Genomic DNA, 14,736 nt, shown 5'->3' on the forward strand with positions numbered 1-14,736 from the left:
TATGCTAAAATTAAATTCGCCGGTAGAATGGCTTCTTTGTAGTTTGTAGTGTGGCAACTCAGATTACACGCTTTAAAAGATTCCTGTGGGATAAGTTACAGTACAGAATAGAAATTCCAGCTTTACAAGTATAAATATTCTATTCTATAACGTATTTGTTAGACATAAAATTAATATTTAAACAATATTTAATTTTAATTGAATACAATTGAATCCAAAATGTTTACAAATATGTTTTCTTATATGATATTTGGTGTTGTCAATAAATGTTGAGTATTAAAAAATACGAGTATTAGTAATTTCCAAAGCTAGCAACATCACACCCTCATGGGCTCTCTGATAAATAATAGAAAGGTTGAAAGCTGTACTTAAAATACGTGTTTTACAAAAGTTTAGGTACTATATTTCCATAATTTTATAAGAAAACACTTTTTAATAAAGTAAAAAATCAATTTATTAAACATTTTTCTTTAAAAAAAATGTGCCCATTCTATTGTGTCAAAACATATTAGGCAATATATACAAAAATAATGATTTTTTTAACACTACAGAAAGACAAAATAAAAAAATATTTCTCCATCTTCTTCCAAATCAAACAAAACGATTTATTTTTTCAAAGGAATCGATGTAAAAAAATGTATTTAAAATAATATAATTCAAAATAATGTCCGTCTGGGACGTAGCTTAAGAAAAGTGTTTAAATTGTTTTAAACTTGTCTAAACTGTCCGTCGGGCTCATTTGAATTTCTTACAACCCTTATTATAAAAACGTTCATTACTTTCTTTTATTGAACATAACTTTTTTATCGACATTTTTTTATTTGACAAATTGAAAATGACAAATTCATAAATTCTGTACATCTAATATTTTTAACATTTCGACCACGCCATCTAAAAGCGACGTCATGACAAGCATTTAAGCGATTGATCTTATACTTTGAATTGAATTTACTTATTTTAGTAAATTAATAAATTCAATTAATCACAAATGAAATATATTTTATAAGACAATAAGTAATAATCTTATATAAGTAATAATCTTATATATTTATTTTATGTAAAAAAAAATCGTCGTTGATGAAGAACCACTGTTCTAAGTAACTTCTAGAAAAGAACAACATTAATCTTTGTTCTTCAAAGAGTTTTTATTTCCGCTCATTACAAGCGAAGCGGACAGGAAGTAAATAAGAAACAAGTAGTGAGTGAAGGAAGATTTTTAGTATTTAAATAGGTAAGTAGAGTTTTTTTTTCTATTCTGGTCGCTTATAACGAGACTGCTTAGAACAGTATATATTTGGAAACTCCCTTATGTTGATATTCAAGACAAAAAGGAAAAAACAAACAAAGGCAAAGGGACTGGCTGACGTTCCATATTATTTATTTATTTTTTCTATAGCTTTCATGATGTGTATCGCATATAGGGCGGAAGAGGTAAGCTGGAGGTAGCTGTAACGTACGTATTCCACTATCCTACCAAAATTGTAACATATATTATTCTGAAAATTAATGATTTGTCCATCAAGTTAGAAAAATCTAATATTTTTTGTAACTAAACAAGATATTTGTATTGAGCATCTTTACACAATAATTATACCAAAATGTAGTTTAAGATCGTAAATTTATTTTTCAATATATATTTATATATATGTATAAGACTTCTGATATCAATGCTTCGCTCTAGGTTAAGCATAAGGCATAAGCCTCGCTGAACTCAGCCTGATATTGAACACCAAATCGTTTAGCGTATCGAACAGAAATATTGCTACATCATCTTCAGTGAATTTTTATTTTAGATATATATCTAGCCACTGTGACTTATAACCAAAACTTATATAAATATTTTTATTAAATTAATATGCTGCACACAGAAAATATTTCCTTTTCTCGAGTGGGGATCGAACCAGTCGATTTTGCAGCACTGTAGTAAATTAATATTTCAATATATAATATAGTAAATAAGGGACAATATAAGGTAGGGCAGCTTAGAAGATAATCATATCAGATTAAATATTTGTTACGGCCCTATCTATGGTACAATATGTCAATATATTTTAAGAAGCTCATATATATCAGTAATTAAAAAAATCATTTATAAATAAATAAATCCATTTAAAAAAGCAACATAGCAACTTTATAATTGCAACATAAAAGCTATATTTATTTAGTTCGCATTCCAGTGAATAGTATGCGGGCAACTCGAGTGAGAGTACGTATGTTCCCCACCAGACGTACATTTATTGTTTTGCGTAACGTTCCACCACTCCCACCCGACGTAGCTGCCGTCTAAAGCTATCCCTAGAGAAAATATACAAACACTTGTGTAACGGGAACGAGATTAAAATACTGTTATTTCAAAATTGAAACATGGATAAATACATGAAATATGAATTTTAAGTGTCAGTGAACAGAATTTGTGATTTACGGCTCTTAAAATATTTATGAGCACGTCAGCTATTGTCTCTTGTGAACCCTTCCATTAACGTTAAATATTTCCTCCCTTTTAGGACGTTTCTCTTAAAAGCGATATACAAAATATGCTATATATAGATTTTTGTCCATTTTATATACAAAGTAACGACTTGAGACAGTAATTTGGCCACAATATTAGGACCTTTCAAGGGTCAGAGCGACTGCGGCAAGTCAATTTGTTTAGAGCCATGGTTCACTTAACTTCAAATAAGGAGTTTCGGAGAGCTAGTGAAACCATATGTTTAGTAGGTGAAATAATCTTATTTAATTTTAATTCATTATATTTAACTATTTGAAATAAATTTTATTTACTAGTAATTTTAATAATAATTCAACGGAAAGTGGAAAGGCTTTACTTTTTGTATGTTCTACTTCGTGCCAAATTACATAACTGTATTTTCATACAAAATGCACCAAAAACAATGCATAAATACTCGAAATTTTAAACATTGTTTTTGCTGCAACGTATGCTCGTAGCTTTGAATTTTTTGTGCTCCAAAATACCGTAGACCTAAATATTTGATATTAATTTTAACTTCTTGTCTTCTTCTAATGTTATTATCTTGACAGACGGACAACAAACTGATCCTAAAATAATTATTATAAAATAAAGTTAGCTATAAACAATTTTATTTAACCACTTACATACACTCGCTTTGTAGCAAAACCAAATGTCACACTTTGTTTCAACTAGACCGGAACTAACAACTACATACGTATTACGGCCGACATAAACATGTTTGAACTTTAAGTAAGGTTAATGGTTCAATATTATTTTGATAACTCTCTATAATAATAATAATTAAACCTTTAAATAATAATAATTAGACTCTTAATTTTTAGATCCACATGTTTCCTGTATGTATCTACGTATGTGTATAGCAGAGTTGCCAAAAGGAACCTAGTGTGAAGACATTTCGTTTCTAATTTCCATTTTTTTTTCTACTTAAGTGTTTTGTATATAATTTGTGTAAATTTTATGTGCAATAAAGTATATTGTATTGTATTGTATTGTATTTCCATCTAATTTTCGAAATATTTCGTGCAAAACGGAAAAGAAAGAAAATAAAAATAATTGAAATATACTTTTTCCCTGAGTGGGAGTCAATCTTACTCACTACTTACTACGACAGCCTCAAAAAATTATCCGCATATAGCAGAATAGGCAGAGGGAACCTGGGAACCTAGTGTTAAAATACTACATACGCATTAAGACACTTTTTTTTTCCATTTTGCATAATAATTTTAATATTATTTCTTAAATACGAGCTCCAAGTTGTTTCCCCCATTATATTATTAGGCAACCATACTAAAACTGTCCCAGACGAACGCCATTTTAATTCTCCACCGCTATAGCAGACAGAATATTGGCGTAGCACAAATAATTAATTAGACTGTGTGCGACAGCACAGTCTCGCTGGTTATTGCTTTAATATTTTAACGAAAATTTATATAGCCATAATGTAATCTGTCCTAACGTTAAAATTATTCATATTTAGAATAATGAACGTTACCAATTACGTCAATTAATTAATTAATTTGACTTCAATACATTTGAATAGGCAAAATTGATATAGGTACGATTATATTCTATAATTGATTCTGTTGGATTATAAGATTGTAATAGAATATGGATTTGTAGAAGGATTTAAATTATACATAATTTTAATAATTATACGTTAAGCCCAATGAAATTATAAAAAGATTTAGTCGTTATTTTCTCACGATCATGATTATTTTAGAATCTAAAAGGCTGTTACGGAACAAAGGAGTTTTCGCACATAAACAATTTAGTTGAAATTCAATATGCAAATATTTTAAAGCGGTTGCATAAAAGATGCTAATCCGTACATTTTTTTTTCAACGTCAACGTAACGCAATATCTTTATCATTTTATTAACTAAGTATTTAAGATTTTCGTTTTGTGAAAGAAGCATTTTCTTTTTAGAATTTTCTAAATGGAATATAAAATTTGCTGGCAAATAAATAATAAATCACTAATTTCAATTTTAACTGTTAAAGTTTCTTAAATTCATGACTTAAATTACAAGCAAAAATCTGTTTTTCAAATGGATTCGTGCTTCAAATCGTTTAAAATCCGTCAAGTAATTTAGTTTGTCAACGGTAAATGTACGAGTGCAGAGTGAGGACCATCTGAATGGCTGCAGTGATTCGGTCGTAGTATACGTTTTTCCGCCGCTCTAGTCGCATTGTAATTGTATTTACGCGCTATGCATTTTAATGCTTCCATCTATGCATAAATCTGACGCTCTCGTATGAAATCTACAGAATTCAATGGATTTTTGTTGCGAAATATTGAATGAAAACGAATTAATATATTATTATACAATATTATTTTAGCTTATTATACTTTCAAAGAACGTTTTCATTTTATAACGTATTTAAATAGTAAACGTTTTAACTATTATTGACACTTATACGTATAGGTATGGTATATTTTTTATTTTTATTTCGGGCAATGGGAATTACGTTAAATTATATTCTTTGGAAAAACAATATAAAACATAATATAATAATAATAATAATATTTGTTATACAGCTTAAAATTTTCCCCAAATTGCTGAAAAAAAGTCCCCAAATTTTCCCCAATTTTCGAGACATGCGATTTGAATAAGAAACTAACGTCACGCTTTATCTACCAGACAGAAAAATATAAAATAAATATATCCATTCCCCCTACTTGGTATCGTACCCACAACCATCGCGATAGACTTACGCCCTATATTAATAATGTATCTCCTATCTCCAGTTAACGTCTATCTCGTACTGTCCGACATATCTATCCAATCACTAACCTGCATGCCTACCTCCATCTCTGTCTATTTCAATCTATGGTAGCAATTTTTGGATTAGGATTGGTTATTAACATTGGGCGTTAATGTCATCGAGTGCCCCTGTATGAACACGAGTGTATTTGATTGCAAAATTTATTGACACATCGGTCACTTTGAACATATTGTAAACAAGTGTCTAGTGTAGTTGAAAAGTTTTGAAACAGCTTTGACATTTCCAATACACCGCACTACGCACAATGAATGCATTATATTACCATACAGTTTGTATGTGAACAAAAAAGAAATAAAAAAGAATGTCTCTCATGGTCTATTCGCAATTTAGGAATATATGGATAACGGAACACTAGGCCTATCCCTTTCCTGCCGTGTGCGGGATACAGCGTGAAGCTGATTTATATTGAAATGTACTATAGAGGTGTAACCTTATGTACAACCCTGAAACACTTCCCTATTTCCAATCAAAATTACATAAACTACACAGTTAATTAGCGGTTATTTGAAAACATATTAATACTAATTGCTCGAGCTTAATTCCTAATAATCGTTCCGTAGGCGGCGCTCTCCAATAATCCGAGGCCAAACTTAAGGCTTTGCACGTCGATTTATTTATATTAGATATAATTGGCTTATAAGACGTATGTTTCTAATTGTGAGCATTTCAAATTTCTATGTATATAAAAAGGCAGTTGCCTTTGGCTACTGCATTATAGAGTAATGGTAATTAGTAATTGATAAGCACCATTCGAATTTTTTTTAAACTTCCGAACAGGCAATAGCTCCAGAGTTTGGCGGAAAGTAGGAAGCGGAGTGCCTTAACACTAAGCTCCCTCTGCTTACCCTCCTGCACGCACAGCGTGAAGTTGCAAAAAAACAAGGTCCTTCCCCGAAGCCGCCAATAAACAATATAAATAACAACAAATTCTAAATTTCCTTATGCCAACACATTTTAAGGCCAGATCGTTATTAATTAATGACTAAGTATCATCCCCAAGATAAATTACTATCGGTAGTAAACTTCAAACACTTAAAGCTTAATCTCTGCATTGATATATTACAAGCTCGTTCACTTTTACGACACTTGTAAAGCAGTTTGTGAAATGTTGTGCAGCTTCGTTTAATGGGAAATTTTATATATACTTAACGAGGAATTAAAGTTATTTATTTACAAAATAAATATATTTTTAAAATATTATTCCACATTTAGGAAAGAAAATACATGCTTAGAAAATAAATATGTATTTTATTAATTTTCCAATGTTTTTTTTTGCTTAACGCTTATCACGCATAACGGGGCACTTACAGTCGCACGCTTGTGCTCCTGCGCTACTTTACTAATTTAGACATAATTAAGTCATTACTAAACAAGGCTATGCATGGTTTAGTTCTAAAAATAACAGTTAAAAGAATATCGCTAACGTAACCGAAACGGTGCCGCAGTGCCGCAATTAAGACACCTCTAATTGTAGGCGACAGTCATGAATTCATTTCCTACATATATGAATATTTATGTTCATACTTCTTGTTCTTTTTTTATATTTATTTCAACTAAACACCACAGGCACGTGGTCCGTACTTTTTTTTTAATACTTCATAATAATTATCAGATACCTTCTTATATTATATAAGTGATGAGGTTATGATTCCTTGTGTCAGCGTCTAATTATTAACGCGAAGAACTTACTACAAGTACCTTCACGGCTTCGCCCGCTTGGATTGGCAGTTAGCTAGTCATACCTAAGTTCGTTCGTTCTCAATTTTTTGGTCTTTTTAAAACTCCATACTTACAACCATAATTAGAAGGCTATGTTCAATGCGATTTACGAGGATTTCAAATAAAGAATCAATGAAATAGCAAGAATATCCTCTAAACAGGTCAATTTTTACCATAATAATACACGGGGTTGATGCCAGCGCCCCATATCTCACGGATGCAACCATAGCGTCTTTTACCTGGAATAATTTGACATTAGTACCTACGAGTTCAGTAACTATGCTAGCCACGTCCCACGAGAAATTAAAATGTCGTTAAATTTACGTTAAAATTAGTACTAACTATGGATATATTAGATATTTTGTATTATTTTCTCACAAAATATAACATGCATTGATAATGTTTTTCATAGGATTTTATTTTTCATAATTTTTCATCGTACAATACAAATGAGATCCTACCAACTCTTGATGACCCCAAAGCCGTTTTATATTCAATATTATAAAACTTTTGAAACAGCATTGAACGATTCCGTCGACTAGAGTCGCAATAAGGGCATTGTGGTCTTAGCACAAGTTACAAGTATGAGAATATGAGAAAATACTGCTCAAAGAATTCTCGTTTAACGCTTTATGAAAGACATTCAAATGCTATATTTATTTTATATTTTTAGTTTGTTAGGTATTTAAATTGTAGTTATAGATTGTTTGTTTTGTCTTCGTATACGTCGTGGCACATTTAGGGTATTCCGGATTTTTTATAGTTCGATTATTATTATGAATTTAGTATTCCTTTTTTGGTAATTTAAAGGTAGCCGAACACGAAGTTTTGGTACAATTATTTATTACTCGGTTGTTACTAAAAAAAGAATTAAAATACATTTATTTAAATTCCACATGAAAAAGTTTGAATAGCATATCTAAATTATCTATAACGTCAGTTGAGTCACATTTCACTGAGTTTATAAATTTTGTTTATGTGGGTGTGCTATCAATAGACCATGTGGGATGAACTTTCTTCTGTCATATCAGAATTCCAACTGATATATATTTTTATTTGCACTGCTTTTTTAACGAGAACGAAAACCGAACAAAAATATATTAAACTTCTGTAATAATGTAAATAATGAAATATTGAACTGCCATAACGAAATAATTAAATGGTTCATTCAAGCAACAATTTTATAATAAACGTCGAATAACCGTCCCGATATGCGATTCATTTCACGAACTAAATGATACATAATGACTGGCTGTGTCATATTCCTTTGGTATAGATTCCAATATCATTCAACGCAGTTATGCAGAACTATATCCAAATTTCAATTAGTGAATAATTCAAACTATTCTATACATTCCCATGTATAATTGAAATATTGTTTGTCGATATAAATTAATGTAACCTAAGTTTATATTTGGACAACAAATATTGAAGCATCGTTAATAATGAAACTGGTATGTATACTGGTAACTATATACTCGGATATATATACATAATAGTGATTCAACTCTTATACTTAGTCGTACGCTCCTATAGGAGTGATCAATTAAAAGCGAGATTGCGAAATTTCTCCATCTAATACTATTCTCATCAATAATGATTCAACTAAACATTTGTTTTTTTTTTTGCTTCATAAAGCAGGGTTGGCAAGGAAACCCGAGAAACTAATACTAAGGAATTGAAAACATGTTTCAAGTATTTTATTTCGCTACGATGGCATCGTACATGATCTAAGATATTTTATTTAAACGTAACAGTTCGTTATCTAAAATGTATAAAATAAGCAATATAATTCATATTATCATGAATTTTTAATAGCTTCTTGTCATTTAATGAATTTCCTATATGTCGTTACTAGCGCTATAACGGCGTTAGGGAGGAGGAAAATGCGTCGTTTCCGGCCGTCACTCGCTCACGGCGTTATATCCGGCGAGGCAATCATTTCAGTGACCAGTAATGTGTGATGTATGATGCTAGAATGTTGCTGTAAATATTATAGTGATTATTATATGCTTTGTTCAAGTATTCTCTCATTCCAACTGTTTACATATGATTAAATCTGTTTGTTTGTTCATTTCTATTGATGTAATCTCATACTATTAGTTTGTTGAAATATCAAGTTCAAATATTTTTCAGTTTAAAGCACATAGGACATTAGAACTCTAACTAACCTCTAACTATGAGGAGGCTTCCTCATAACATTTGGAAAATACATTTGGTCTGCCGTATGGCAGGAGCACAAGGAACGCGACAGGTTGTAGTTTTATACAAGAAAAATTGCACTTGCCGTGCACGCGTACTTACCGTCTAATAAAAATACAAAATTAATAACAAATTAACAGTCTTTTACTTTAAAACATAAAATGACACAACAATTACAATAAAATAGAATGAACTCACAGTATCGACACCAATCACCTTTCCGAACGAGGACCGAGGTAACATTATTTAGAAACGTCATAACAAAAACCTCACTCAAAAAATATTAATCATTTTTTTAGAATTAAAACAATTTCTATCATTAACTCGTAGCTGTACTGTTATTTTTATTTTATCTATTTTCTAAGATATTCATCATTAATAATTGCATTAAGCAGAGTATGACTTTGCGATTTAGGTATAATTTTAGTAGTACGAGAGCTTTTTTCTCCAATTGTTTCTTCAAAACTGTTCATATTTCTTACTTTTTTCTCACAGAGGAAAGCTATGTGCGCTGAGCAAGATACTGGGACCACTACTCCTCCACGGGTTATAGCACCACAATGTATATTTTCGATCGGAACGCGATCAATTCGTTCTCTTAAACGATATGGGTCTATATATAACTGTGTAGACGGCATTTCAGAGTTATGATTAAAACTCTCTGAAACAAAAAATATGCATTACTTTATTTTTTTTTATGGAAAAAGACAACGCAAACGAGAGACAAGGCAGAGAAGCTATAGGCTACAGGTGCGTTGCGCGTTTTTGTTTTTACTTGTTAGACATTGATTGTACAATTGAATTCAATTGCTTCTATGTTATTACGAGTATGTGAGCACTATGTAGTTGTTACCTAGTTGTAAATCGGGTGCCGTTTTTTGGGATTGGTCAACTCATAGTTGTTCGATGATACCATCCTTTTGATAGTTCCTTCTCATATTTAACCCTAATTAGGCTGTGCCTATTTATAGTCGACTTAAATTGTTCTCACATAACTTATATCTACACTTTTGTGCATGCACAATGCAAACTTGCCGTTCTTTTCTGGACGAACTGGGAGTAGAATCATATTATATTTGTAAGTGCCTGTAACGGTCTATATGAAAAAAAATATTTTGATATTGTTGCTATTTTGAACTTGAACAATATTTTTGAAAAATATTTTGAACTTAACATTGTCCTCTCGAAACCAGGAACCTACTGTTAAAACACACCGTACCCTAATTTCCGCTGAATTCTGGAAGCATTAAGTATTGAGTAGCGTAACTTTATTTTACTTACCGTGAATTGCACGCAATTTTAGGTTTCCCTTCCGATCTATAAAGCCAATGTTAATAACATCAGCATAAGGTACATTAGTATAAGGTGCGTAAGGTAAGATGCGACTATGATAATTTTGAAAAATATCTTTAACTACTTGTTTTTCGTCGTCGCTGGTAATTATGGCCAAGTATGCTTGTTCTTGTGAACAAATTTTTAATGCATCGAACCAATTTACGTTATTTTCATGGAACTTGTAACAGCTACCGGTTCTCTCGTTCAATTTGTATTCTGTTGAAAAATAAGCTATTATTAATGTATATTTATATAATCTAAACTCTATTTCCATTAATCTAATCTAGGTTCACGCTGTTTTCCTAGCTGAGTAGTCAGAGAGAACCGAGCGCCAAACGCTACGGTCCTTGCATACCTCTTTTTCTAATTTCTTTCCGCCGAATTTTTGATTCATTGGCGTTTTGAATGGCCGAACTCAACTATTCATAAATAATAATTCAGTCCATCAAATAGGGATCGAACCCTCAACCGTCGCGTCATACTACAAGAGGTACCCCTGCGACCGCTTCATGATTAAAATTATATATATAAAAAAAAGACTGGTTATCTGTGAAGTCGGTTTACGGAGAATAATTTTACACCATAACGTTTTAAAAACATTAATGTAATGAAAATTTCCATACTTTTTTGATTAATTGAATCATTATTTTGTGTAATACAGAGGCGACATTGGGACTCTGTGTATAAAGAGTCACAATGTTACCAGAAAAAGTTTAATATTTTATAATAAAGAAGTTACACATACGATGGTTCGGTAAAGGGTCTATGCAAAGTTTTGCTCGACACAATCTCCAATGTGGGAACGTACGTACGTTGCTCAGAATATTGCGTCAGGATTGCCACCACAAGTTAATTCAATTTTTTTTATACTACAAACTACAAACGCTTATGCCGATCACGCCTTAATAAGAGTATCTAGCGTTCAGACACTCCGTTCCCATTAAAACACTTTCGTTTCCCATTTTCCGCCGAATCCCGCCTTGCCGCGCTTTGCCGCGCTTTGCTTCGTTACCAAAGCGAAGAAAAGAAAATAATTAAGACCTATATATTAAATTACAATAAATTCTTCTCACCTATGTCAGTTGTTCCGCAGGAAGTCAGTTGTTGAGAATTTTCCCGCTTGTAGCACATGTATGGATAGCTCTCTGAACAGTTGACGCTTATGAGTGTTCCAGCATTTAATACTGAACATTGATCTATATCACTGTTAATTTGACTTATATCTAAATGCATCAACTCTTCTATTGATGTACCTGAAAAATATAAAAAAAATGAAAAATATAATATAATTAAAAAAAATGTTTAATTTTTTTTGTTTCATTACTTGTATCTTGCTACCTAGCTGGGTCAGCAAAGTATAATTATGCATCTATCATCAACTTCTTCTATCCTGAACGTGACGATGCAGAAGTAATATCAACACTGTTTTCAAAGGTTAACTAAAGTTCCCCTTCAACTACTAATTATACAAATCTTACTAAATACTTATTGTTGAATCTGTGTCTTTTCATCCATTCTTCTAAATATTCCTTATTTGAGGCTAGTCATGGGGCAATGGCATGTGACTGTAACGCGACAGGTTGTGGGTTCGTAATCGTAGCGTTAAGTTCCGCCTCTTAATAAGAAATGCCTCCAGAATTCGGCGGATAATGGAAAAAGGAAAGTCGGTTAATGGGAAAGGAGTGGCTTAACACTAGGTTCTCTCTTTGCTTAACCTAGAAAACTAGAAAAATTACCTTCTAATGTATTCCACAAGCCTTTGACGAGCGTTGCATGTATTCCGACGAAGATTTGATCGATATTATAAGAACTTGAGTAAGATTCTAATGCATCTTTCATTGGATTATTGTTAGGTGACGCCAAAATTGCACCTAAATTAAGTAATTTATTAGCAGTCGATTTCCACTACTCAAAGTAACGTTCGTTCTATAAAACTAAAAATGATTTCAGTAACAAGTCATATTACCCAACTAAGGAGAGACGACATTAAACATCACACACATTATTACACATTCTTACACATCATTACCTCTTATATATTTTTAAAAGTAAAAAAAAAATAAGTAAGCTAGTAATTTTAATACAATGCTTTATACAAATTCTTAAAAAGTACAGGCGATTCGGTATGTCATACATATATATAAATATAATTGACATTTACTTGCGGCTTAACCCGTTGAAATAAAAATAATTTTGACTTGTATATGACACATTCTAAGTGCCCGGGGTGTGTATGACCATCGGAACAATTAATATAACATGAAACTCACTTTCCTGGTGGCAGATGTCTCGTGCCTCGTACCAAGTAGCCTTTAACCTGTGCAGCTTAAACCACACATTAAGCGTCTTCGTCAAATTCATAGCCGTAATGCCTAAACTTTTTGGTGTCTGTAAATATTTTTGAGGTTATAAATGTTTTGGCGAGTAAGGGAATGATGATGTCACGAAAATGCAACAATATAAACTTAGGTAGTCAACATATTAGTTGAGGCCAGTCGTGGCGCAGGGGCACAAAGTGTGAATGCTACTGGTACAGTTACTAGTTGTGGGTTCGATCCCCACTCTAGGAAATGAAATATTTATTTGAATTTATACTTCCATTTCGCGTACGCGCTGGTGTCGAGGTAAGGCCCGGCGTTAAGTTCCGCCACTCAACACGCAATGCCTCCAGAATGCGTCGGAAAGTGGGGAACGGATTTTCTTACCACAAGGTTCCCTCTGCCTACTCTGCTGTATGCGGGATACAGCGTGAAGCTGATTTCTTTTTATTTTAACGTTTGTTAATAGTTATAGTAAAACTTTATTTCAAGGTCTTTAAGACCTTATTTTTCTATTATTAGTGTCGTTTTTTTATAAATATAGATAAACGAGGAGGATAAAATTATTAGAAAGATTTTTATCTTGTTACGCCAAAGAAGTATAACTTCTTAGGTGCGTACGTAGGAACATACACGTATATAAAAAAGGAATTAACGAAGAAAATGAAAAGAAAAATAAAATTTAAAAATAAATTCAAAGGGCACAATTGAGTACCGGCACCGGACGGAACCGGGACCGGAAGTTATATGTTTATTAAATAAAAAAACACAAAAATACTTACCAGCGTATAAAACCAGGCAAATCACGACGAAGTATCGCAAAAGCTCCATATTACGTTATTACGCTTAGAGATATATCTTTCAAGTGAGCATTATCAGTTTCTATTATATGTAACTACTATATAAATTGTCATTTTTGCTTCAAACTCTTATAAAAATAGATATGATTATCACAATACCACATGACCTTTTAAAATTTTAATTTCTTCATTTCTGACAGATTATAAGTGCAGAGGTTCGTAATTTGACTGGTTTTTTTTTGTTTGTTACCTCTAATTTGGTCCAGTTCTAACGAAGCCACCTGAGGTGACCAGCCAGCCAGATGAGAAAATCATTTGTTATAATTTGTGTGTAATTGTGCGTGATATGAAGCCGAACCCTATACTCTAACCCTGCGCCCTGTACAGGGGCAATCAGTATTTTGGAGTGAAATACCGTCTTGGTCTGTCCATGACCCTCAGTCTTCTGAGGCCAAGTTGGGTTAATGTCTTCTGGGTTTTTTATACTCTTTCCTTTGACATGATTAGAGTCTATGCTTATTCATGTGATTTATTAATTTTAATATATTGTTTTGATATTTATATTTCAGTAATCATAACTCAAATACTCATTGTATTAAATATTTATCGCGTTTTATTTTTTTTATAATAATTGTATCTATGGTCAACATTACTAGCGTTATTTTAAAATTGGTTAAAAGACTTCTGATAACCTATGACGAGAACTCTACAATCTTATATTGTATAGGATTGTAGAATCCATTATCTTTGCTTTAACATGCGCTAACAACGCATTTTTCTTAAAACTTAACGTCGATTCAATTACTTTAAATTCACGCTGTATCCCGCATATAGCACAGTAGGTAGAGGGAACTTGTGAAACTAGCATTGAGACGATCCCATTATATGTGAATGTTTATGAGGATGGATTTTGGCTTCACTTTCACGCAAAAACTTTTAAACAGACTTAGACTCATCTAACACTGGAACCAGGACCGTAATATTGGATCTCTTCAGAGGTCACAGTCGACACAGTAAACCACTCGAGTTTGGCTCCGATCATATTCTATTATAGCACTTGTACACACTGAATGTAAAACAGCGTG

The 14,736-nt window shown here is 32.0% G+C and overlaps 1 protein-coding gene across 1 annotated transcript; it reads right to left on the reverse strand.

Annotated features, from left to right (window-relative positions):
- Positions 1 to 9,320: 9,320 nt before the first annotated feature.
- LOC146535453 (uncharacterized) lies at positions 9,321 to 13,187 on the reverse strand. Its single transcript, XM_085191875.1, has 5 exons — positions 12,804 to 13,187; positions 12,270 to 12,404; positions 11,607 to 11,786; positions 10,480 to 10,749; positions 9,321 to 9,859 (listed from the first exon to the last, which is right to left on the reverse strand). Exons 1-5 carry the CDS (start codon positions 12,892 to 12,894, stop codon positions 9,552 to 9,554), a joined length of 984 nt encoding a protein of 327 aa, XP_085048001.1. The 5' UTR covers positions 12,895 to 13,187; the 3' UTR covers positions 9,321 to 9,551.
- Between the last annotated feature and the right edge of the window lie 1,549 nt (positions 13,188 to 14,736).

Source organism: Heliconius melpomene, chromosome 10, assembly GCF_056956725.1.
Source record: "Heliconius melpomene rosina isolate 202511_hmr_F chromosome 10, ASM5695672v1, whole genome shotgun sequence".
Taxonomy (NCBI): Eukaryota; Metazoa; Arthropoda; class Insecta; order Lepidoptera; family Nymphalidae; genus Heliconius; species Heliconius melpomene.